The sequence below is a fragment of the Thamnophis sirtalis genome, unplaced genomic scaffold (genome assembly GCF_051295495.1).
Source record: "Thamnophis sirtalis isolate CommonGarterSnake01/CBP01778 unplaced genomic scaffold, rThaSir2_p1.2 scaffold_1, whole genome shotgun sequence".
Lineage (NCBI taxonomy): Eukaryota > Metazoa > Chordata > Lepidosauria > Squamata > Natricidae > Thamnophis > Thamnophis sirtalis.
In genome coordinates this window covers 151435782-151462331 of record NW_028261381.1, presented here as the reverse complement: position 1 = coordinate 151462331, position 26550 = coordinate 151435782, and the positions used below count along the sequence as shown (strand labels likewise).

The following is a 26550-nucleotide window of genomic DNA, read 5'->3' as shown; positions in this document are numbered from 1 at the left end:
TAGAAAATGTTCCATGCGTAAATTAATTCTCATACAGATAATGTACTAACCATACAATTTTCTAGGTCTTGTGAGCAAGCATACTGGTACAGACCCAGGACAGTTAGCATTACCTGAAAAAGATGGACAGTCTTCATGCTTTTCCTCAGAGGTAGGCTTAGTAGTGTTCTGAACTTTTCATATATTCATTGATATTTTCCCTCTTTGCCTCTCAGAAATCATAACATTTCCTGTATTAACTCAGCTGAGGCAATTTGCTTTCTTCATTTCAACTGTCATGCAAAATCACTGGGCTTTATAGCTGTCTCCAACTTCCTTCATAAGTCTCAATTTACAATCATATTACCATAAGAAGTGAATTGTTTATTTTTTGCTTTCCTTGTTGTCTTCCTCTTTTCCTTGTTGCCTTTGGAGTTTAGATACATGCAATAAACTAAAGCATTTTTGCTATTTACTTGCATATATAAAATCTATAATTTGTTTCAGCTCTGGAGATAAGTTATAAGCCTTAATAGCATCACTCAACTCACTAAACTTCTTTGTATGTATATGTCTAAAGGATCCAAATCCCAAGAAGTATTTATATTTCTGGTTGCATGTTCACTTGAGCTTTATTAAAGGAATGGCTCACCAATTTGAGATCTGTTTCATCAGTTTCACAATGTTATTCTGCAGCTGTTGTTCTCAATAACCAAAGTAATTTATTTCTTTTTTAAGAAAGACTAGACATATTTTAATTGTACACTGCCCAGACCTGCTCTGTGAGTGAAATGGGCAATCTATAAATTTGATAAATAAATATATGATTAGTCAAAAATCTATTTTGCTTTGTTTCTTACACACACACACACACACACACACAACATAAACACACATAACACTTTTAAGGTGCCTGATTGCTTTCTGCTTTAGAAATACAAAAACTATGTCTTATATAAATACTGTGTGTTTGTGTATGTACGTGTGTGTGTGTGTGTGTGTGTGTATGTGTATGTAAATGTAAATGTATATATATATACTTTTAAAAGAAATTGACTTTGTAGTGATGTAATTCTGAAGCTTATTTTACATTTTGTTTTCCTTTTCTGAGATATATTCACATAAACCTGCAGTGCAGATTACTTCAGAATGGAAAGGAGATGCACTTAAGCAGAAAGGTAATATTTTGCTTGCAATTTCATGATCCTGCATATATTTACACCTTTGACCCTGTTTTTTTTGGGGGGGGGGGAGGAGATTTGTTTGCCTTATTTCTGGTAGAGAATTAAATTGAACCTAAATCAAAAAAGAGAATAAATCTTTTTTTTAAAGAATTAAACAACTTATTGAAATATTTGCTGACTGTGAAAAGAATCAATTTGACACAATACTGGAATAAAGAAACTTTGCCAATGGTGTAAGATTGAGGACCAGATTGGAAGAATATACAGCAGTGGTTATATATATTTACGAACAGAAATGCAACCAAATTCATTTTGGAATAGCATCCTTACACAAAACATGCAGCAAGGCAAGCTAAGAAATTTAGACTATGACTTTTGAAGAGAAGAGACAAATATATTAAAAAAAAAACCCTTGGGAAATGTTGTAAAATATAAATATAAAATTTTAAAATAAAATATAAATAAGTAATATTAAAAGAGGGAGGGTGCATTATCAAATGCTGCTATTTACAACATGCAATATTTTATTCTGTATCTTGAATCTCTATTTTTAATATCTTACTTTGTACAATATTTGTGCAATAACAAAATAATCAAACAAAACATTTTTTTGCAATGCAATCTTGAAAGCAGGATGGAAGTTGTGCCTTAATACAAATCCCAGATTCAAAGAATAGAATGTTTCCATATGAGATAGCTATATATGATATACTGTGATTGAATTTCTCTTTGCAAGCGGGGAAGTAGCCTTTCCTTCTTTTCTTTTTGGTAAGAAAGGATATTTTAGCTCCTGATTAAAATAGTTCATTCTCTTTGCTCTACAGCATCAGACATCTTCATCTCCCAGTACGACACTGGACAGAAGGAAGCTGTAAGAGCTGCATTCAAGCAGCGGTAAGGACAATTGCATGAAATGATGTGTTATCATTTTTAATCAATCAGATACATTGAAAATGAGGTTAGAGGGTAAAGGATATCTTTGAATTTTTAATATATTTATTTTTCACATTTCTTAAATCACCCATCTCCCTCAGAAAGTGACTCTGCGCAGTGTACAATAAAATATTAGAATCTAAAAATAGTATATAAAAATAAAGTTAATTTTGATACTTTTTGAATTTGTACAAATGTTGAGCTATCTGGCAAATGTTTTTAGTCTTATTAAATGGTGATTATAAAGCGAGGAAGCTTGATATATATTATATCATTGAGCTTTGCATCCCAGTTGAAAGGATTAGCTAGTTGGTGATAGGAAGGACTTCAGTATGCCTGAAATTTTAAGCAGAGGAAATGGGGGAGAGAACCCCAGGCGGTCTACTTTTATTATTGAAATTTGTTTCCTGAAAATATGTTTTAAAAAAGAAAAAAATGTCTCAAACATACTACATATCCTTACATTTCCGTATTGTACATACAGAATCCAGAATGTTCCTGTTTTTAGAGAGGTGAAGGTAAACCTTCTAAATAACGTGTGTCCAGATAAGGACAGCTCCAAATCAATGCAGAGTGAAATGGATTCAGCAACAACCATTGCAGCTGCAACAGCGGCAGCTATTGCTTCCACAGCCCCACTTTTGAAAGTGAGTGATACATTTCATCAGTCTGGAGTAGATAAATAAAACAGAATAAGTGGGATGCATCAAGCAGATTCAGCATGTGTTTAAATGTGCATGCTGAGTTGTCATGTTTTTCTTTTTCAAACTGTAATGAATCTGGGAATATTAAGCACTTCGTTGCTATGTTCTAGGAAGAATCAGATGAGGAAAGTCTAACGGGGAATGGTTTAATGTTAATGGATGTAAAGTCGCTTATCCAACTATCTACTTTAATCCTTTCAGATAGTAATATACCCCTTAAAATCTTACTAATTCATAAATAGCATTTTTAAGATTATAATCACAAGTTTCTTTGTTATATATTCTTTATTCTGCTGAAAGATTTGTCATGCATTTGTTTCTTTAGTAGTCATTTAATAAATATATTTTATTATTTTTAATAAATATTATTTTTATACAACTACATTGTTTAAAAAACTAAAAGCCAGGTGGCTGATTCTTTACCTAGCCAGCCAATGTATATATGCACCTTTTAATCGTTCTGTATCCTACAAAGCTGAGATAATTAGTCTGATTTTAAGATGTAAAGGCTCATAAGCTCTGTGTTTCTTCACTCAGGTCCAGAGTGACTTGGAAGCAAAAGTGAATTCTGTTTCTGAAATGCTAACTAAGTTGCAAGAGACAGATAAACAATTGCAGCGTGTGGCTGAACAGCAAGGCAGTCTGAAGGCTCAACAGCTTGAGGAGTCTTCTAGCAATCAGATGGTTGGCAAACTTGAAAAACAGATGAATGTCTTCATGGAACAACGAATTCAACATCTGGAAAATTTGCAGCAACAACAAATGAATATCCAGGTAGAACAATAAAATACAGAACTCTGCTATTTTATTTTATAATTATTTTCTCTTTATCACTGGGAATAAATGTTGTCCAGAAGAATCATGGATGGGGAAATGGTTCATTGTGATTTATCATCCCTTCTTCATTGAAACCATATTGATACCTTTATATCCTATAACTATTTAAACAATAGGATTCTCGTCTTAACCGTGAAATGTTACATTTTTTGTTCAGAAAAGAGCAGTTTGTTTCCAAGTTCAAAGAAGAATTTGAATTAAGTAGCACATTTATATCATATAACAACATAGAATCACAGAAATGAAAATGCCATTTAGGCCTCAAATCCAGTCCCTTGCCTAGTGCAGTAATCCAAATGAAGGCATCTTAGAGAGGCTGCAGTCTTGCCTCCACTTGAACGCATGTAGAACTGGACACAGTGCTACAGGTAGGATCTGACCAAAGGGAAACAGAATAGAATAATTATTTCCTGGTATTTCGAAATTATATTTCTGTTGATGCAACCTAAAATGGTATTTGCCTTCTTTACAACCACATCCCACTGCTGGCTTATGTGTTACTTGGTTAACAATCAACTGCTGTGCCAAGAACTTTTTTTGCAGTTATTCCTATCAAGCCAGCATTGCCCCATCTTATACCTTTGCATTTCATTTCCTGAGTGAAGAATTTTGCATCTGTTTGTAAATTCCATTCTGTTATTCACCCCATTCCTATCAAGTTCATTTTGAATGTATTTTGTGTGTTATAGTACTAGCCCTCCTACCAAATTTTGTATGGCCTGCAGATTTGATAAGCACCATCCCATCTAACCTTTCATCTAAATCATTAGTGAAAATAATCAAGAGTAGAAGACACAGGACCCTATTGATACCTCCCTCTATTGTGATGAAAGGCAATCCCAGCAATCTGTTTGGATGCTGGCTTGGTAAAGGGGAAAAGCCAAAATCCCATTGAGACTTATGAGTGAAATTGGATGATGTAGACTGAAGCAAGCAAGAAATGTTTATGAAAACAGTGACTTCTGCAGTAGGCCTGAGATGCAGCATGTTAGTGTATATTTTCAAATATACACCATATCTATGGTTTGTTATTTCTGTACATTTAATCATATTTCCATATGAGGAATTATCAGATAGCTTGTGCTGACTAGCCATTTCCTGATTTAATTATCACTTTTGAAATAGATTATCAATATATACTTGAGTATTTTCAAAAGCTTTCCCCTCATTTTCTTTTATCTGCGGCGGTTCCACCACAAAACCGCAAAGCCCTTATCCGTGCCAACATAAGTGCGGAGGCAAATCCGCACCATCCGAAGCGCTAAGAAAAAAACGACCCTACCGCGATGACATAACCGCGGAGGGCAAATCCGCGCCTACCGAAGCACCCTAAACCTAACCCTAAACCTAACCCTAATCCTAAACCTAACCCTAAACCTAACCCTAAACCTAGAGGATCGCAAGCGGGGCGACAACGTGCGGCGGAGGCAGGCCGCCCTCTTCCTCAACAACATCTCCTTGGACGGGGGGTGGCTGCCGCTGGGCAAGCCCATTTTGCCGGCCCCGGGAGAGCCTCAGCCGCCGCTGCTGCCGCGTCCGCCGCTGTCGCCTCCCCCGGAGGAAGAGGAAGGGCGGGCGGCGTCGGCAGCCCGGTTCGGGGCCCCCGCGGGCTTCCTGCTGCCCCCCGCAGCTGAGCTGGACCCTTCCCGCGGGCTACTGCTGCTGGGCAGCCTGCTTTGCCCCGTGCCCGCTGCCGCTGTCAGCCCGGCCGCCCTGGCGGGGGTCTTGGTGGGCACTCCCAAGACGGGCATTGCGCCCCCCGGATTGCTGAGCCCCACGCAGGGCGCCCCTCTTGGAGCAGCAGGAGCAGCTGGAGGAGGAGGGCTACCTTTGGAGGTACAGAGGCAAAGAACAAAGCATGTAGAACGTCCTTCTGTTGCCGCGCTGTTGTCGCGGCGGTGATGACGCGCGGTGATGACGTTGCAGCTTTAACGACGCGGTTTAATCACCGCTATTTTGACGAGCGCGGTTTTGTCGTGCCACGATCTGCGGCTAAACACCTATGCCTTTCAATTTGTGTTGAATTTATATTTACTGACAAAGGAATAAAAGCAAACATGGAAGCAGCATGCTCGGTCCCATATTTGGGTAGACCAGGTTGCCCTGTTAAAAAAACTTACGCTTTTCATTTATTCATGAATTAATTATCTTTCAATTGACACAGTTGTGTATTGTATAGGCATAGTTCATCGTCATTAAAACTATTATCTAAAGCATCACAAGACATTTCAACAATGCATTTTTTTTGTTTTCGGGGTGTTGTTTTCTATGTTCTTGTGATCACCACTGATCAACAACTAAGAAATATTGATTATTCCAATTTTAAAGAAGGACTAAAATGAACATTGTTTTGTAAAGGCAATGATCACCCAATTCTTCTATGAAAAAAAAATGTAGGGTTAGAAAGGAGAGCATTCAGCTTTGTACAGCCAATTTCTGTTTACTTATATACAACAAAAAAAGAGAAACGGATCCTTCCTTGCAATTGGAGAGAGAATGTGTGGAGGTAGGTAGGATTTTCTTTAGGGATGAAAATAAAGTTGGAACACTTGAGGTATTAGTGTAGTATTACACTACATTAGGTATTAGGTTCTGCTTTATGGTCCCTTCTATACCCTACACTGCTTTCCTGTTTAATCATATGCTACCCAATAGTCCAGGCTCAGATGACATACCAGTTTGTCATCAATTAAGATAAGGCAGTCAAAATTGAGCCATTGTTACAGAAGTCTGTACTGGTTGTCTTTGCTTAGCAACCATAATTGGGACTGACATTTCTCTTTTGAACCCTTAAATTTCTTCTTCACAGTCTCAGTTAATTAGCTCTGCACTGAATTCAGGTGGTTTCCAAACTGTTAAGGCAGCACCTTTCAAAGAATTATCAAAACATGCTGTGAAGGCAGGAAAGCTGCTTGGTAACCAAACTACGTCTCAGGAGGACTTATTTCTGCCTAGGGCAGCACAAGGTGAGATATATTTGATTTATTTATATTTAAACTTAATGTAAAGTTAGGACAAAGAACAAAGTTGTATATCAGTTTATTTTTAAAAAAATTACATAAAAACAAGTAAGTTAGAATTGCTTCATAATACAAACAAAAGAAAGCCTAGCTCTTGTTTCAATAGTCCACTCACCACCTTTCAGTTTTGGAATAGCCAAAACACTATTAGTGGGCCGTCTTTATTTTTGCATACAGTTTTTTTTGACAGAGCAATGGATTTACCTATTTGATAGTTCACTCATGGATACCAAACATTATTTTTGGTTCTGATTTTGAGATCTCCTATATTGTTGTGATGTCTGGAAATAAGCCTCTATGAAGAGAGGAAACAGATTTAAATATCTTTTTATTATATCTTTTTTTTTAGAAATTTTTTTATTTTTTATTCTTTTACATACCATTTTAAGTATACATTCACATAATTGTTATTCTTCTTTACATTTATAATTTTTATATATTATTTCATTTAATAGGTTATAATATACAGTTTGGGTTGCTTTGTTTACCATCCCTTCCTCCTGTTGTAACCACCTTATTTTCCCTTTCTTTTCTCCCTCCCTCCTTCCCTCCCTTCTCTACTTTCTTCCTTCCTCCTCTCCTTTCCTTCTTCCCTTCCCTTTCTCCTACTCTTCCTCTTCCCCTTCCTACTCTCTCTCCTTTCGTCCTCTCTCCTCCATCTTCCTCTCCTTACCTCTTTCTTCTTTCCCCCATCTTCCTTTCATTCTCTCCTCTCTCTCTTTTCTATTATTGTAGGTGTCTCTTTCAGGTTTCAGTTTATGTTTCCTTGGGATGGTATTTCCGCAAACCCAAATATAATTTGATATCATTTCTTATTCCCTTACCTTCACTAATCTATCCTAACTATATCCCCTCCCCTTATGTCTCGCTCTTAGATATATACTTACATATTTAATATTTTCTTTTCTGTTTTCCCCTTCTTCCCCACCCCCCTTCCATTTAACAGTGCATCGTCTGGGTTCTATATCTTCTCCCTACTTTCTTTTCTAGTTTCCTTTCAGAGTTAAATATCTGAATCAACAAATAATCAGCATGAATTCTACCTGTCATACCTTAAACTTCCAAATTAAAATGAAATTGACAAAGGCTGGAAAACAAGGAAAGACAGAAACTAGATAATCTCCCTTCCCTTTTCTACTGATTACTGAAAGTTTGCAGATATTGGAAACTTGAATCACCTTGTTCAGGCTGAATGGTCCTTCTATCAGCATTGTGCTGTAAAGCTTTGCCCCTTTCTTATCTCCAGATTCCTAATTTAAAATCAAAACATGATTTCTCTTCCAAAAGATCTGACACATGTTTTGATTAGTTGAGAGAATTGTGACTAAAGTATAATTCTTACAGCTTGAAAATAAGGTATTCTATTTTGGTTACTTATAATGTGTATATTCATATTCTTATAATCCAGTTTATTCACGGCAATTGGAAAAACAGGCTGTTCATATACAGAAGTCCCCTTTGAAAACTCCGGCCCCACGGAGATATGCTCCTATGCCTGTATCTAAAGATGCTCAAATTTCACAAAAAATGGCAAAGAAAGAGCTGTCTTTTGGAGAGAAAGAAAATGCGTCTTGTGGTATAACTCTAGGTAAGGAAAAGGAAGATTCAAAACCTGTTGTAATGTTTCCTTTTATTTGGTTAATTGCTCATTTAGTATGCTAATTGTAGAACACGATGCGCGAGTGATAGTGGGCGCACCGCGGTTCGCCCACATAACACCCATCCTCCGCGAGCTGCACTGGCTACCTGTTGATCTCCGGGTGCGTTTCAGGGTGCTGTTGACCATCTTTAAAGCCCTTCATGGTAGTGGATCTGAGTACTTGAGAGACCGCCTTCTGCCGATTACCTCCCTCCGACCGATAAGATCGCACAGACTGGGCCTCCTCCGAATCCCATCCGCCAGTCAATGTCGACTGGCGACTACATGGAGGAGAGCCTTTTCTGTTGCAGCTCCGACCCTGTGGAACGATCTCCCCGTCGAGATACGCACCCTCACCACCGTCCAGGCCTTCCGCGCAACCCTTAAGACCTGGCTATCCCAACAGGCCTGGGGATAAGTCTCTAATTTGCCCCACCCGAGTGTTGAATGTTGAATGCAAGTTGTGTTTTTATTACTTTATTTATTTTGTTCACATATTGTTTGTTTTGAATTGCACCCCCTCCCTAATGATTGTAAGCCGCCCTGAGTCCCCTCAGGGAAAAGGGTGGCCTATAAATCCTAATAAAATAATAATAAATAAATAAATAAATAAATAAATAAACAATAATATAACATCCTTTGGATTTTTCTAGCCTTTGAGAGGAAAAACACTTTACACTTTCTAGGTTTGGGAAAAGTTTAAATGAAGTCTTTTTGCTATCTAAAGAAACTAAAATTTTTATAAAGGACAGAATTTTGTACATGCAAAAAGATATTGCTCCTCTACAAACTTGACGTCCCAATCTCTTCATCTAGATCAGTGGTAGATAATCTTCTGAGCCATATTTGCAATTTTGAGAGTAATTTTGTGCTCATTATCAAAAAAATGTCATGTAAGGAACTTTCCTATTTTTAAAACGATGAGGAAGTAGAGGGATTCGATGTCCATTTACATTATTCTGATACCATCCCACTTAGTTGGACTCATGGTGGATATTACAATATAAATAAGAATTAAAAAAAGAAAGAATGCTAAATTAAATTAGCTGCTGACTCTGCAGGTCAGTTTTCTGCATTCTAATTGCCTGCTCAAATAAAACAACTTTCTTCTCCTTTTTCTATAACTAGTTTTACCTGGGCAGGTGGCACATTCCCATGCTGTAGTCATCTCTCACTTGTCATCATAGAACATATCTGGGCCTCAGATTCATTGTTTTAAATGAAAATGATGTTAGAAGCTAGCAGCATATCAGCTTCTCAGTTTTAAAAATGATGACTGGGAATGTATCTTTACTGAATTTGTATCCAATCCAGAAAAAGGCGTCGACAAGATACTTACAACCTTTATGAGCTATTCCTGGCATATCTATCAGCATGCCAGTTCTCCCTCTGTTTATCTTTCATTATTATCTTTCCATTCTCTTTATGTCACATTTGCAGGGTCCCCTGGATATAAGCACTAGCGCTCACAAGTCCAGCAACCCCCTTTTTTTCTTCTACAACACTTTTAATTAGCCAAAATTCCCTTTTCCAGTTCAGTCTATTTTCTTTGTATACCAAAATATTCAATTAACACTGCTATGTATTGCTTGTTTCATCTTCATTGCATCTAGGATTTCTTCGACTGTTCCTTCTTTTTGTCAATCATTATTTATGTTTCTCAGAACACCCTGCTTTTACTTCTTACATAATCCTCAAATCTAGACACCCTCATATCCTATGTAAAGTTCTCAGATTATTCTTCTGTTCATTGTGTAAATACTGCACATCTCCTAATTGTATTCTTAACTGTTCCTTCCTTCTCTTTACTATTTCAATTCACCACTCCTCCTTGTATTAAAAGAAATATTGTAGCGGACCTGCCACAATAGTTAGTTATGATGAAAACCCTATAATTACTAAAGTTAAAACTTTTAGCTTGACCTATTGAACAAGCATTTTCAAGTATTTTCAGTTGTGTCTTTGATCTTTAAATTACCTTAACTTTTAATATGTCAGTGTTAGGAACCTCTTATGTGTGGTATTAAAACAGTGTTTCCAAGTGACAAGACTGTGCTATTGAAGCTCTTTTTACTAGGTTTACTTACACAATGGAAACTACATAGAGATGTCTTTCCTGAGCTTTCTTCTTTGTAATTGTTTAGAAAATGAATAATGTGCACTCTGTTTAAATTCCATGAATTCCAATTAATTCATATCCAGTGCATTTTATGCTCTGTTCTATATTTATACATGGTGATTATTACATAAACTCTTAATTTGCAATTTGACACGTAATATTTTTTCAAATTACTATGTATTGGCTAGAAGGTTTTTTTCAGCATCATATTAAATTATAGCATGCTTTTTTCCAGAGGAAATACAGTGAAATATGCTTATGTTGATTAAAATGCATGCCAAGATATCAATTCTAAAACTGAAAGCGCCTGTCAAGAGAAGATTCTAAAACAGAAAATGCTAATTCTCTCAGAAAATAATAAGTACTCCTTACTGAAAATGCATAATCTGTGTCACCCTCCCCCCCCAACCTCTGAATCTTATTTAAATATATTGCAATATATGGTTGTGTTTTTTTCCTCCACTAGGTGGAGGGAAACTTCTAGAGCAAATCCTGAAAGCACATGAAACTACATTAAATCCAAGCACATCCTCAGAAGTAACTAACCGGGCAGTGTCATGGCATTTAGGGAGTGAGCAGTAAGTATTTCTCTAGTTCAGTGTTCCTCAACTTCAGTAGCTAGCTTTAAGATATGTGGACTTCAGCCCCTGGAATTCCCCAGGCGGTTTTAAGGCTTAAGTTGCTGAGATGGAGAAACACATCTCTTTACTTCAAGTCATTAGCTTTTAAATGTGATTGAAAAAAATCTGATTGTGGGAAAACTCTTCAACATTAAACATAAATTGTATTTTACTTGATGGATAAGCAGTATTACGATGATTTAAGTGTTACGTTTACATATTAGGGAAATTTCACAACTTTTTTAACTGGAGGAGAAATACGTGTAGCTATTTGAGTTTATGTATACCAAACAAGGTAAACTTCATATACTGTCATCTGTATGGGATGGTATTATAGTATGTAGCCTTATAACTTTTGAAAGAGCAAAGTATCCGGAGGTTAGTTGGTTAAATGTGACTGATTTAGAAAATCTCAGAAGATAAAAATATTTGGAATCTCAGTAAGGATTAATGACAATTTGAAAAAAATATTTTTATCCAGCATACCTCAGACAGCATTCTCTGTATTTAAAAGCGCAAATGAAGATCTTGATTCCATTGGGAAAACTGTGAAAAAAGCAGATGATGTGCTTCATGATCTTGGGCAATTAAAAAAGGAAATGCATGATATCCTGCAGGTAAAAATGCTTGTGTGTTGTGTATTATTGGAATAATTAATAGGTAAAGAATCTTGGCATGCACAGATATTTATTGTGATTTAAAATACTGCTTCATAAACATCTTCCTCGTAAGCACACAAACTTACACACAAATGCTATTTTGTAAGAAATGGTTATAGTGAAGACCTTGAACAATTTTGATCTGTATTTATTTACAAAAAGAAATAGAACTTTTACAGATGTTGGTAAACTTCAGCTTTGGTAAGCTTTCGCCCCCATTAGCCATGCTGAAATTATTGGAAGTGTCCCAAAGGTGCTTTTTCAAGAGACTTCAGACTTTCTTGTTTTCTTTGAAGACATTTAGCTTCTCATCCAACATTTTGCTTCTCATCGCATTCTCATTCTTCTCTGAGCTGAAGAAGCTTTTTGAATAAGAGGTAAAACATCTTCAAAGAAAACCAAGAAAAGTCCAGTTGCCTCTTGAAAAGGCACATTTAGACATCTATAGACATTTAGTTATGCGCTATTGGAGTTGTAAACTACCTGAGGATGGTACTTTGCATTATGAAGAAAAGAGAACTCTCTATAAGAAAAGAGAAACTCTCCATAATTCATAAAGGGATGATGAGAGAGGAGGTACCAAGAAAACTGCAGGTACTTGTCCAAGAATCAGACATGTTTGAAAACATAGCTAGGACTGCTCTATATGTACCGTACTTAGACATTACTAACTGGGTCACACATTGTAGTAACCACAATATAGTTCGGTTTTAACTTTCTGCAATGGATATAGCCATCATGGATCCCCTCCCACTTAATTTTGTCTTTATTCACCTTATATCCACTAAACAAGTGACTTAGTGCAGTGTATGCATTAAAAGCAAAAAAATAATAATCAAAAATGGACTATATTAATACATATTGAACCAGAGGCAATTCAGGCAACCAGAAACAAAAATAGGCTCACAAAACCTCCTGACCCAGGCTTGGTGAGAAAACCAGGTCCTTAGAGAGCCTTGGGTCAGGGCCATCTAGATCTTGGAGGAAAAACTAGTCCACAGGGCAGGCATAGCAGCAGAGAAGAACTGTTTTCTGATTCCTCCCAGATAACCCTGCTTTGAGTGAATGGGCTGGAGTAAGCTAACCCTATCAGATCTTATTGGGCAGCTAGAGGTAATTAAAAGCAAGTGGTTCCACAAATAGGCAGGGCCTGTGCCATGAAGGGCATCCTGGGTGATATGCAGTATCTTAAATAGGACTCTGAAGCCGAATGGCAACCAGTGCAGCTTGTGAAATAGTGCTATCTGAGCATAGTGTGCTCATTATTGCATTTTAGACTAGATACAGCTTCTGAGTAGTTTAAAAACCTGTTTAGAAGTTGAGCATGTTAGTTAGACTTAGCATCCAAGAGAATAAAGAGCGGTTTATAAGTATCTTAAATAAACAGATATAACCCCTCAGTGAAAGAATGTTACACAGTTTTCAGAGGATTATAAATCGTATAAATAATTGTCTTCCATTGTGGTGCAGAACTGTAGTATATCTGTGCAAAGATCTTTCTATAACGCAGTTTTTATACTTTACAGGATGCAAAGGACTGGAAATCAGACATGAACAATTTTGTGAAGGTTCTGTTTCAGTTTATTTCTTATTCCATATATTCAATGGGTCTTGATTTGAAGGCGCTCCTGCTGCCTCATTTAAATGCACTAAAATGCAATAGAGTAATTGCAGCATAGTATTATCATGTGTTTGAATTTTTATTCCTGCAATTAAATTATTAGTCATGATGGCTGTATACTATTTCCTATATAAAAAGCATTAGATATGTCACTCAGTTTACTTCCTGTGAAAGTTCTGTTGCTCTCAGGCTCACTGATTGACTTTCCACTGGATTTGGTTATCTACTTTAGGAACAGAATGGTGGGCTAGACAGGCCTCTAATTTTATCTAGCAAGGTTTTTGTGTTTTCATTTTTAAAAGATTTAAGAACATGAAACTGCTGAAATTCACTATATTGGTAGGTTATGTCGAAGTTTATAACTGGGACTGGATTTCAAATATTTCACTTATATCTGCCAAGTATGAATTGCTTGTTAGATACATCAGAATTTTGCTCCTTTCAACCAGTGCAAGGCTGACAGGCCAGATACAGTAGCAAAGCAAATATCAACACATCAAACGATTGTCTAATATCCATGCTATGTAATTAAGACAATGTGTAGTTCACCTACATGCTACTTCTCTGTACCGTAAAAGAACTGATACTCTAGAAGGGTTTGCAACTGGTTTTCTTTTAGTGTCGTCTTCTGTCGATAGCTTTCATTGTTTTCTTCATTAAAATATCTGTTTAGAGGCATCAGTTGTCTTTTCTCTTAAACTGCAGACAACAACCTCATACGCAAAAGAAGTTGAGCAAAGGAAAGACCATGTCTCTTCTCATCAACCTGTCCCCTCATCAGAGGTCCTTCTCAAGATGCCACCACAAACTGAGGTATGACAGGGAGCAACCAGGTAATGGGCTCAATTACGGACCCTGGATGTGGATCCCTAAGGTTCAGGTACCGTTGTGGTACAGTGCTCTGGGTGGCCCACTCGCCTGCCCAAGCTCCTTACCTGTCCTTTAAAGCCTTCAGTGCTTCTGCACATGGCTCGTACAGTGCCTGCGCAACGCTCCGCCGAGCAACTGGAGCATCGCGGAGGCTTGTGGAGGCATTGCTGGCAGGTACAACGCACGTGCGTGTTCATGTGGAGGACGCCGTACCCAGTTGCAATGGGATCCAGAACCCACCACTGAGTAGGACATATAGTAATGGACTTCTGCTGTTTCTTATAGGTTAGTGTACTTCTGTTCAAATTCTTCAGGAATATTTATATATGTTTTAATATCCCTAGAGAATTTGTCATGTAATAAAAATAGTGTTATTAATTTTATAACTGCTCTATATTACAGGAGGTTCCTATTGGCAATCTCCTTGGATGCTTCTCTCAGTTTACTTTTGTGCTAGTATCAAAAGAAGCTCTTATTATGAATTCACTGATAGAAGAGGGATGCCGTATTATATGGCAATAGAGAGAAGGCCATCTTGCTTATAGACCTCAGCTAAGAGTGTCCTCTACTCACTGAGCAGGCTAGCATCAACCAGTAGTTTAGTTTTCAATACAAAAATATACTTCTCTATTATACAAGGCACTTAGCTTAGCCTTTTAAAAATGTTTAGATTTTTATTGCACTTTGCTGTTCCTACTGACTATATTACACTTCAATATCAAGCAATATATTGCAAGTTGTAAACATTAAAATGAAGAATTAAAATAATATTTAGTTCTTTTCAAACTGCATATAAGAATTATTTTATTGTAATTATTATTATTTCTTCTGCTTTTTTCATATTCCCCCCAAAAAGTAAGTCCTTCTCTGATAATTAAAAATTGAACTTCTTGCATAAAAAAAGGGAAGTGAGTATTGTATAAGTACTCTTTGCTTGCAGGTGTGCTTCTTAGGTATGCTACAAAATCTGCCAATTCTTCGGAGCAGATTCTAAAAGCATAGAAGAAACTGTGGCCGCAGCTGATTTACCATCTTAATTTGTAGGGAGCGTTTATAGATAAAATTCAACATGCCTTGCATTGTTAGATTTTAGTGACATTTTAAAATTTATTTGGATTTCAGGAAAGAAATCTTCTCGAACTTCAGCAACTTTCCAAAGCATCAATTGTTCAGTCAAACAAGGCATCCAAATCTATACTGAGAGATGCTGAAAAGATCCTAAGAACAGTGCGCAAGAATAAAAGGCTTCTTGAAGAAAACCTGGAAGCCATTATTCGTGCCAAGGATGCTGATGCTTTGCATGCCTTCATAGATGAGTTGACAGCAGATCGGTAGAGTTCTGTATTTTGAGTTTGCATTTTCTTTGTTCTAGGAATATATTTTCCCCCTTCAGAATTACAATCATTTAAAATGGGCTAATATGAATTTTGTTTCCATCCTTTGTAAGGGAGGTTGAGGATTGTGGACAAATATAAAATCACACACCACTTGTATAGTAAAATTAACCCCCCAAAATTCAAGTCATACCATAAACATGAATTAAAAGAGCTACTCAACCAACTCTTTATCTATGCCTAGGAAAATGTTTAGAAACATTTTGATCTAAAGGTGAAAAGTGTAAAGCCTTTGCATCCCTGAATTTCTGAAGATAAGTTTGTCACATAAAGAAACCTTTTATTTTGTGGATTTCCATAATCGATCAGTGAGATTAAAAGCTCCTGAGATCCAAGAAGGCATGATATTAATCCAAGATTGTTTTTAACTACCGGTAAATGGTTAAAATAAATAAAAGGGAGATAAGTGAGAAGCAGGCAATTGTTTTCTATGCCTTTATTTTGGATGGCCATAGAATTACAGTAAATATGAGGATGATATGATGCCATCATACAAATAATAAGATGGGATCCTTGTATTGGGTGGTTGTACTTGCTTTATTTATCCCTGATAACTTGTAGGAAGTTTAAAGTTTGTTAAAAAGATTTTATTCATAGGGGTGGGTGGGTAGGAGAACTTAAAAAAAAAGTTCAGGACTTCATGAATACTACTCTGTTGTCCATCTGAATAGTTTAAGGTGTAAATGCACACACACAAATTAGTGCTACTTCTAACTTTCTATGCCTTTCTTTCAACTGAATGAGCTTCAAACTCTTTATTAAAGCAAAGTTTTTCACTTTTGATGATATTATCCTCTAATTTTCTACTGCTTTTCCTCTCTTCTAGAGATGTACTAGAGGAAATAAGGATCAGGAAGACAGTAGATGAATGGATTAAGATAATGAGCATGGAAATTCAGGTGTGATAGAATGGTTTGTGGCAAAATACAACTCTGCTAAATGATTTTCTAAATCTTTCCCAAAGAAAGACATTTCACATTTCAGTTTTCAATTTTTGCAAATGCTAACAGACATACGCTAGCTGTCTCTAGTTTTTGAATTCAAGGTCCTCTAACAGCAAAGTCCTTACCTCTTGATTGTGGAAAATTTATTGTAGAACTGTCCATTATCTGTGATGTCTCCCCCATATGTAGCAGATTATACGAAAGATTGCCTAAGTTACAAACTGTAGACAAATAAGTTCTCCCTTACCCTTTCTTTGGACTGATTTGAATGCTTTAATATATACAGTTGAAGGAAATACCTACTTTTGGAGAAAAGCAAAGTTAGATTAACGATCTTGTGGTTTCACTAAGTCATTAGATAACTGTCCAGATTGTTCTTTTCTTTTAAAAATAGCAATATTTTGCATAGAAAATTGTGCAGTAGCAGAATTTAGCAAAGTTGTAGAAGTGCTGCTTATTTGCATAGCCTTTATGACAATTTAGACTGCAGAAAATTGGTAGAATGATAGGACAGAAACCAGTAAAAGCAATGTACTTTCTTTTTGAGTCTTCAGCATTTTAAAATAAAAATACGTACAAATTTATTTTACGTCATTGTTGATATTAGGCACACACCCTTAAATCTATATGATATTGCAACATAATACCGATTGCCTTCCTTCCTATGGATACTGTCAGCACTATTGTTGAAAGCATTGCTCACACATTAAAACTCTATCAACCTTTGTGTTAATCTAAAAGCTATCATTTTATTTCTACTTTTACGTTTTCTTTTTAGGATGAAATAGCAAGGAAGGACTACCTCAAGGCACAACAGACCGTCAAGACATCCAGCAGAGAAGCAAATGCAAAATCTCATTATGATCAAAGAATTCCCCCCAAAAGACTTTTGCCTACAGCAAAGCCGTCTCCAAAACTGCCAGAAAAAGTGAGAATGCCTTATATGGGAGCTATGGTGGGCTAAATCTAGTTCAGGCTGGAGTCAGCAGAGGCCATTTCATCAGGAACTTCATGAGGATGAGGAATTTGCCCCTTGCACAGGCTGTCCTCAGGTTACAACAGCAATTGGGACTGGGATTGCCGTTCCTAAACAATGTGGTTGTAAAGCATGATGTCAGGCAAATACATCACTTACCAACAGCAATCCCACAATCTTGGTTGCCATCATAACTTAAGTGGAATGAGGTAGGAGTCTCAGGCAATGAGTTCAGTGGAGCTGCACAACAGAGGTGGTGTTCAGCCAATTCTGACAGGTTCTGGAGCACTGGTAGCGGAAATTTTGAGTAGTTTGGAGAACCGGTAAATACTACTTCTGGTTGGCCCTGCCCCCATCTATTCACTACCTCCCAAGTCCCAGCTGATTGGCTGGGTCTTCTTTTGTTGCCCTGCACAGAAGAACGGAGCTGCAAAGCAGATTAGTGGGGTGGGGTGGAAATTGCGATTTTACAGTATCCTTCCCCTGCCATGGCCACCAAGCCACACCCACCACGCCACACCCACAGAACCGGTGGTAAAAAAAATTGAATACCACACTGGTGCACAGGTGAATGCAGGTGGGCCAATGCGCCATGAGTGAGCAGAGCGTGCTTGAGTGGCCACACGCAAGAGAATACAGGCTAGTTAGGGGGATGACGCTAATTTCGAACTGTCACTGAGCAAGTGGTCATGTTGACGACAATTTTTCTTATCCGCTAGATCTTTAGCAATAATTTTGTGGACTTTCAGTTGAAGTAGAGGATAAATGCCCTAGGTGCCAAGAAAGCCCAGCCTTGGTGCTTCCCTGACTTTGAACAGTCACTAAACGAAAGATTGTAAGTCAGTTTAATGACTGTTCAAAGTTACAGCAGCAATGAAGAAGTGACGTAGAACTGTTTTTCATCCTTCTGACCGTTGCAATATCCCTATTGTCACATAATCAAAAGGAAAACAGTCTTTTACAGTCCTCTTTGCAATGGAATATCTTTAGAAAATGACAGCACCAAAAGGAAATATATATACAGTGTGTGTGTGTGTGTCTGTATGTGTATATATATATATACATACATACATACATACATGTATGTATGTATGTATGTATGTATGTATGTATGTATTTGTAGATTTTCACGGGTGTAGGTATGCTGGTCTTGTATTCGGGTCTTTTCCCGTGTAAGATTGAGATTGTCTTGGTTTCAGCCAGGCTGGGTTTTGGGCTGTATCTTTCTCCATTATGGATGAATTATGTGTTGGTTAGGCTTTTCCCATGTAAGATTGAGATTGACTTGGCAACATTTTGGCGAGGTCTCACTCGCCATCTTCAGGCTGGGTTTTGGGCTTAAAAGCATACCTATATCCGTGAAAATCTACGAAAACATACACATGTATACATATATACATGTGTAGATATATATATATACAAAATCACTGCAGATAGTCCTCGACTTACAACCTTTTCATTTAGTGACTGTTCAAAGTTACAACGGCAATGAAAAAATGACTCTTTTTTCATTCTTTTGACCATTGTAGCATCCCCATGGTCACATGATCAAAATTCAGACGCTTGGCAACTGGCATCTATGACACTCACAGTGTGAAAAACAGCCATGTCACTTTTCTCAGTGCTGTTGTTAATTTTGAATGGTCACTAAATGAACTGTTGTAAGTCAAGGAATACTTGTATTGTAATAAATAAATAAATGTGGCCTTCTATCTCCTAACTTTAGATGTAGGTGGCTAAATATAATGATTCTTATTTAACCATCTACTTATTTGAAGTCAAATTTCAGAATGATTTTTCTTTTTTAAGCAGAGTTCTCTGAAAACAAGGTTGGAAGCACAAAATGAAGAGTATCTTTCTCAGGTTTATGGCAGGCCAGTTTACCAAGGTCACAGAAGCACACTGAAGAAATCTCCATATCTGCGCTTCAATTCTCCACCTCCCAAATCAAAACCTCCACGACCAAAAGTAATAGAAAGTGTTAAAGGTAGGTAGTGTTTTATTTTCTTTTTCCCTGAAGAACATTACAAACAGCTTGCCTTTCTATTCTAGGATATATTTTATTCCCCCTTGATCTTGTAAAAAATCTGTAGAGTAATGTAGCTATTTCTGATAAATAGCATATTCAGGACATTTATTTAATTATCTTTGCCACCATACACTAGAAATGGCTAGTTTATACTACTATGTAAAAGTAAAAAATTGAGATTTGATGCTATTATCTTATTCTACTGCACCAAAGCGAGTCGGAAGTCAATGCCTTTTCTTTCTTTTTTCCCTTTTCCCTACATTTTTCTCTTCCCTTCTCCCTTCCTTATTTTCCTACTATTTTCTTTTGTATTTTTATGGATTTTATATTATAAACGAATAACAACAATAAATAATCAAATCTGTTGAGCCGGTCATTCTCTGTCCCAAAGAAGGGCAGTCTTTGATTTCTGTAAAATGGAGGATTTCTTGCCAAAGTAGGTCATAGGAGAGGGTTAGTCCCTCTACAATTCTCCTTCCTGCAGGAAAATTCTCCTTAGTTCTACGTTGCTTCTCTCCTTGATTAGTTTCCACCCATTGCTTCTTGTTCTACTCTCAGGTTCTTTGGAGACTAGCTTGACTCCCTCTTAAACTAAGGCTTACTTCAGAATTGATTTTGCAGTGTGTGAAAACAAAATTAATCTGATTTCACCAGGCACAAAAGTAAAACCTATCAGAACACAGGCTGTCTAACAGCTTTGTCATTCCACCTTAAGAACGTTTGGGGTGCATATGCAGAACCAGCTAACATCCCTTGCTTGCTTTCTGCAAAGAAGCAGGGTTCACAGTTCTATCTCCTTCTAACTTCTAAGGATTGTAAGAAACTGTAAGAAGAGGCTGTAGCTGGTTTTTTGGTTTGGAGAAATTAAAAGGTGGAAATGGTAGTCATATATTTCCATTCCCACATTTAACATCCCTCCACAACATGAGCCAAAATTTCACAGTTAATTTTTAGTATCAAAATTGCTGAATTTCAGTGACATGATTTGAGGCTGTATGTGTGTGTGGGGAGGGGGAGGGGGAGCTGTTTGCCTCCCGGTAGGCTCCCATTTCTATCCCTATCTTTCATTTTTGAAAGTAAGAAGGCAGAGCAGGGAAGGCAGAAATTGCATTGCTGGCTGTGTGAAACAAATTTATCAGCAAGATCTCAGGGGCTGAGAAACTGTAATTGGGGGCTAGGAGAGGGTTTCAGATTGCTACAAGAGTCCCATATCTGCTTGAATACCAGCCAAACCTACTCTAAAAGCTTTTGTGTGTTTAAACATTTTTTGGGTTCATTTATCATGCTAAACTATAGTGTGGTTTATTTGTTAAGATTTGCATGTTGCTTGAACACAGCATTAGGATTTGTAAACGACAGTGGCATCTTGGTATTCCAACTGCTTTGAAAGTCATCAAATTTGGTACTCAGTGCATTTTGAGGTGAATTTTTTGTCCTAGTACTCATTGTTTGTTTGGTACTCAATGCACAAGCTAGAACTTGTTATTATCGGCTGCCTTGTGACTCACTATATTATTCCTTTTTGGAAAACATTGTTTGATTTTTGATATTCATTGGACTTGATGGAACCAATTAACAAAGAGTGCTCAGATAATTAATCTGATTTCATCAGGTACAAAAGTAAAATCTACCAGGACACAGACCAGCCCCCATCAGGACAATAAAGTTATCAATCCTAAGAAGCCAGAATTAGTATCTGCTTTTCACCAGGAACTACAGTATCTTTTCAGTCCAACGAAAGCGATTCGTGAAGCATCTGGTTCTCTTGAAGGTCATCTCATTCCAATGGCAATTCCATTAGGTATGAATTAAAAAGTTACTCAAGCAGTCTTGCTTAGCGCAAAGCAGATCGGATAACTTCTTTTGATTATCTTTAATGCCAAGTCAAGTCTTAATTTGATAACTTTCAGAGTCACTCTATAAGGGATTTGGAGAGATGATAGATAGATAGATAGATAGATAGATAGATAGATAGATAGATAGATAGATAGATAGATAGATAGATAGATATGATAGATAGATATGATAGATAGATATGATAGATAGATAGATCAATCTGTTCTTAAAGCTTGAAATTCCCACAAATGAGGGGAAAAGTCATTTGTCAAATGAAAAGTCATTTGACTTCCAATTTGAAAATTATGAAATAGAATTGTGTTCATAATCTCCAGATACCTCAGATTTGATTCACCCGAGAAACTGAGGGACTGAAGAATTTGAATCATCTTTTTACTGAAATGATTGGCCTGCCTTAAAATATGGGTCAATAGGCCTCGCTAGGACAGCATTGGCTGGTGAGATTTCGCTGAGAAGGTGATAAGCAGATCATGAAAGAAACAGCTCTCTTCCATTTAATATTGAATGATACTCTTCGAATGTTGCTTGATTTAGCCCTCATGTATAGTCATTGATAAAGCAAGAGAATGGAATAGATAAGCTCCAAAGTATTTTCTGATTTTTGACCATAAATTCTGATTTTTGACTTTTCCTCCATGAACAAAAGAATGTAGGTGCTTGGCATGCTATCTAGCTTTACATTTGTATATCGAGTTGCAACTTTTTGATTTGTTTTGAATTTCTCATAATATCTTTTTATCAGATTCATCTTTTTTTTTAATTTTAGTTTTGCCTATAGTTTAGTTCCTGGTTAGAATCCATTCAAGATAACTTTCATTGCTTTCTTTTGTTTTGAACTTTCATAGGGCAAAAACAGATCAATCTCATCTCATCTCAGCCTTCAGAAATAAATATAGGTGAATTCCATCCTGTTACTGTGGCAACTTCTGTTCTTCCCCCTTCTTCTCCCTCATCACCAAAGTCAAAAGTGAACAAGCCCAGTGTCACAATAATAGAAATGAAGTCAGAGAAAAAGGATCCTCCCAAACTAACTATGCAGGTATGGAATAAAGAATAAGAAATATTTAGTGGATTAATAGTCACTTTGAGAAAAATGTATCTTCCTCTGTTTCTATCCCTTTCTGGTAGAAAAAAAACAATGCACACTTTTATATCTGGAGACGACAGAAAGAACACACCATTTTTAAAAAGGAAATTGTAAGTGGGGGTATAGGTGGGAACATTCATAAAATCAAATTAAGCTGACAGCTGAGATATTCTTAGTCTATTATTATTTACGCAGTTGTGTTTTCCAGAACACATAATAGTCTTCTGAAGTCACACTTTAGAGTTAATAGAAGTCTGTTTAATAGACTGATAGTTTGTCAGATAATTACTAATTTTTAGTGCTGGAGTGGGCATGATAGCAGATTCTTATGTCTAAGTACAGACAAACTGTAATTACATTTGTTTAAATTTAAATTGATTTTTAAAGAAAAATCCTTTATAAATAAATGTCCCTTAGATAAGTTAGATGAGATGATTCCCTTTTTTGAGTGTGTAGCAAATATTGCATCAAGAGCTCAACCTTTGAGAGATGTCATTATCTTTTTTCATTCAATTGTTGCTTCTGGAGAATATAGAACAAACACCATTTTTAATCTTCTCAGAGTTTCTTTCCTGCCATCTTTGCCACCATCAAGGCAGGGCAGTGTGTTTTTATTTTTGCAAACAACGTAGAATCCTTGGAGGTGACAAGAGGGAGCAGTGTTAACTTGGCAATTGGACTTCTGGCTTGTTGAATTGTTAAATTCTGGGAACGAAGTCCACATATTTTACAATTGCCAAATTTGAAAAATGCTGACCGAGAAGTTGTGATTTGGATACAGTTCCCTCTCCTAAGAAATATAAAACCTATATTAGGTGGTTTCTGTTAGCTTTCATTCTTAGCCATTTTGAGAGCCCTTCAATTTTTTAAAAAAAGTTTAAAAAATGGATTCACATTTATTAAGAATAAATCTTATTAAGCAATGTTTTTGTGAATACAATATATTATTTTGCTCTCATATTATTTGCTTTTTATGATAATGTCAGATTGATTGATGCCCATTCCATTTTCAGCATACCAGAACAATTGTACTCTTTGCTTTACAAATAGCTTGTCAAAATTAATTAATACTTAGTCTTATTGATATTGGCTAGACAGTTTCCCTTTTCAACAGAGAAGATTGCAGCTTGACGTTTTTTCCCTGAAATAAAACCAGCTGCAGCTATCGGGTTGGTATTGAAGGATCTCTCCTATTTGACTACTTTTCTCTTCCCTTTCTTTATTCTTAATGCGATCTTGCTTGGAGAAGATAATAGTGATACTGACATCCCTACTTTCTGTCTAGAGTACAGGTAGTCCTCAATTTACAACAGATCATTTAGTGACCATTCAAAATTACAATGGCACTGGAAAAAGTGACTTATGGTGGTTTTCACCTTTGCAACATCCCCATGATTATGTGATCAAAATTCAAATGCTTGGTAACTGGTTCATAATTATGATCGTTTTAGCGTCCTGGGATCCCTTTGCAACCTTCAGACAAGCAAGCGAGTGGAGAAGCCAGATTCACTTAACAACCAGGTTACTAAGTTATCAACTACAGTGATTCACTTGGCAAGAAAGATCACAAATGGGGGCAAAACTCACTTAAGAAATTCTCACTTAATAACAGAAATGTTGGGCTGAGCTGTGGTTGTAAGTTGAGGGTTACCTGTAGTAATACATTATAACCTATTTGTGATTTGTTTATCCATTGCCACAGCATAGAAGATTCGAAGTGTGATTGAGATGTGCCTTGTATCCAGTAATGAAAAACTCAATTTGTTTCTTTGCAGACACTACCTAATATTGATATTGACAGCGTCTCAAGTGACACTACAAATGAAAACCAGGAGTCTTTACTACCTGGTCCTGCAAAGGCTACAATACAGGTATCTGTTGGTTTCCAATAAGCAAACTTTGTCTAATATTGCAAAAGGGTTATTGCTGAAAAGAGAATTTAACATTAATTTAATATGCTTCACCTGATTAATTTCTTATAAGGAAAGCCTTTATGTATAATGGTATGCCCTAGTTTGAAGGACCCAAGTGATTACTGATTGATGTTGAGTATTTTATAAAAACGGCCATATTTCCTCACTTTATTCAAACCAAATTCTCATTTTACCATACAGATTTCTTCATTCCCACTGCTTCAACTTTTCTGTTCTTTCTGACATACTCAACTCTCACTTCTAAATAATAGAATGGACAAAAGACATTTTTTTAAATTTTCATTCACCTTTCTATCTTTCTACAATCATTTGTGTACCTTCATCCAAAATCATTTCATCACTTTTATTTTTAATGTCGTTCATTCTGTTGAGGTTCCCTTTAGCTTTTTTCATCCACTTTTAATACAAGTTTTATTTTTATCAGATTAACTACATTTTCTCTGCCTGAATATTAATTGTGCTTTTCTTTTGCTGCATTGTTTACAGCTATCACTTCTCACTATTCACATTGAACAATGGTTTTTCTTATCCTCATTTTTGCTCTAATTCTGTATTACAGAAAATATGCATTCCTTGTGTTGAAACATTTTTCTTGTTTTTATTTTCATGCAGGAGTTCTACTTTTTACTGTCATTTTTAGTTTCATTTCTTTCATTTTCTTCTATGCACATTCATCACCTTATTAAAAATGGTCTGTCATATTAGATAATTTTTCTTCAACTTGTAATCCTTCACTAATTAGCTCAGTCCTTCATCATAAATAATCAAATCAGTTACGCATTTACATTTATTTCTTTGCCGTGTGTATTCACGAACAGACATGCATAAATCTTTATTAAAACAAACAAAACTTTTTCTAAGCAACCAGTTAGTATTCTCGTTGGTCTTTATGTGGCCAAATCACTTTGTTTGTAGGCTCTCATCCTGTTTCCATCCACCACCACCACCAATATCACATTCTTTTATATTACTGTACTTTTGTAGCTAAATTTGAGAGATAACTGAAATCTGTCTTTTATGTAGCCCACTTCAGAAGACAGCTTGCTTCAAGATGAAGAGCTGAAACTTCCAGGTGCTAACTTTATTGATGCTACTGATATTACTCAGGTCAGTTTTCGGATACTCTACCTTGCAATATAAAAAAGTAGTTTAATCTTTTTAAACACTGCTGCTTTTACCCATTGCTCCTTGTTGGCTTTCATGCGTGATTAACTATTAAGTGTATGATAGCCTATTACAATAGAAACAAATCACATTTTGCTCTTGTGTTTATGCAAAAAAGCAGCTTATGGACTAACATTAAAAGATACTAAGACATCAATTTATAAGATGTGAAAGAAATTTCTGCCTTCTCCATTTCTTTAGGAATTACTTTTACCATGCATTTGGTTATAATAACAAACCTTTCAAAAATCAAGCTGGACAATTTACAAGATATAGTTTTAATCTGAAAGCTACCTCCTGATATTTGAAAATGTAAAAATACTTAAGGCATTAAGGAACATTTTCTTAACAGGTTGTTAAAAGTACAAGTCTGCAAGTATCCATGAAATATTTAGCAGCCTATTCATGTTAAAAAGAATATTTGAGCGAAGAATATTGTGTTCTAATTGTGTAATGCTTTCCTTGTAATGCATCTTAATGCTGGTTTTGTTCTTTCATTGGACTTAACTTTATTTGTCCCCATTACTACTTGTTTGTTTTGTAGTGTAATTTGTATGCTACCTTCTGTGATGATGCATGCAGCTTCACCTAAAGGTAACTGAGGTGCCATGACATCAGTAAAGTATGATATCACCAAAACAAACAAGTAATCACACAACTCTTTAGTTTCTAAGCTTTTTAGCTCTCCATATGAATATTAACTTGAAACTATCTTGATTACTGTAATGCCTCCATATGCCCAGATCAAACTCTAGTCCTGGTCATCCAGAATTTGACCCTAGAGCAGGGGTGTCAAACTCACGGCGTCACAACGGCATCATGTGGTGTATCTGGACTCCCCCCCCCCATTCGCTAAACCGGTTGTGGGTGTGGCCAGCACGTGACACATCTGGCCCGTGGGCTGGGAGTTTGACAGCCCCGCCCTAGAGTGTCTAAAATTTGAATAAACTCTGCTGGGTTTTTTCAGTCTGGGGTTTTAT

At 36.5% G+C, this 26550-nt stretch overlaps 1 protein-coding gene across 4 annotated transcripts in view; it reads left to right on the top strand.

Moving 5' to 3' along the window:
• Positions 1-26550, top strand: part of KIAA0586 (KIAA0586 ortholog) — a 74431-nt gene that overhangs the window by 2372 nt on the left and 45509 nt on the right. For 3 of the 4 annotated variants that reach the window (XM_087727831.1, XM_087727821.1, XM_087727840.1), the window contains exons 3-21: positions 66-151; positions 1091-1157; positions 1988-2057; positions 2581-2743; positions 3338-3574; positions 6447-6603; positions 8066-8245; positions 10882-10993; positions 11517-11652; positions 13221-13262; positions 14021-14128; positions 15308-15516; positions 16406-16478; positions 17302-17451; positions 19309-19486; positions 21141-21329; positions 22231-22424; positions 24248-24343; positions 25430-25513. In XM_087727831.1, the coding sequence (XP_087583957.1) occupies positions 66-151; positions 1091-1157; positions 1988-2057; positions 2581-2743; positions 3338-3574; positions 6447-6603; positions 8066-8245; positions 10882-10993; positions 11517-11652; positions 13221-13262; positions 14021-14128; positions 15308-15516; positions 16406-16478; positions 17302-17451; positions 19309-19486; positions 21141-21329; positions 22231-22424; positions 24248-24343; positions 25430-25513 (2531 nt within the window). The remainder of the gene's footprint in view (positions 1-65; positions 152-1090; positions 1158-1987; positions 2058-2580; positions 2744-3337; positions 3575-6446; positions 6604-8065; positions 8246-10881; positions 10994-11516; positions 11653-13220; positions 13263-14020; positions 14129-15307; positions 15517-16405; positions 16479-17301; positions 17452-19308; positions 19487-21140; positions 21330-22230; positions 22425-24247; positions 24344-25429; positions 25514-26550) is intronic. The other variant, XM_087727826.1, reaches the window with a different exon arrangement.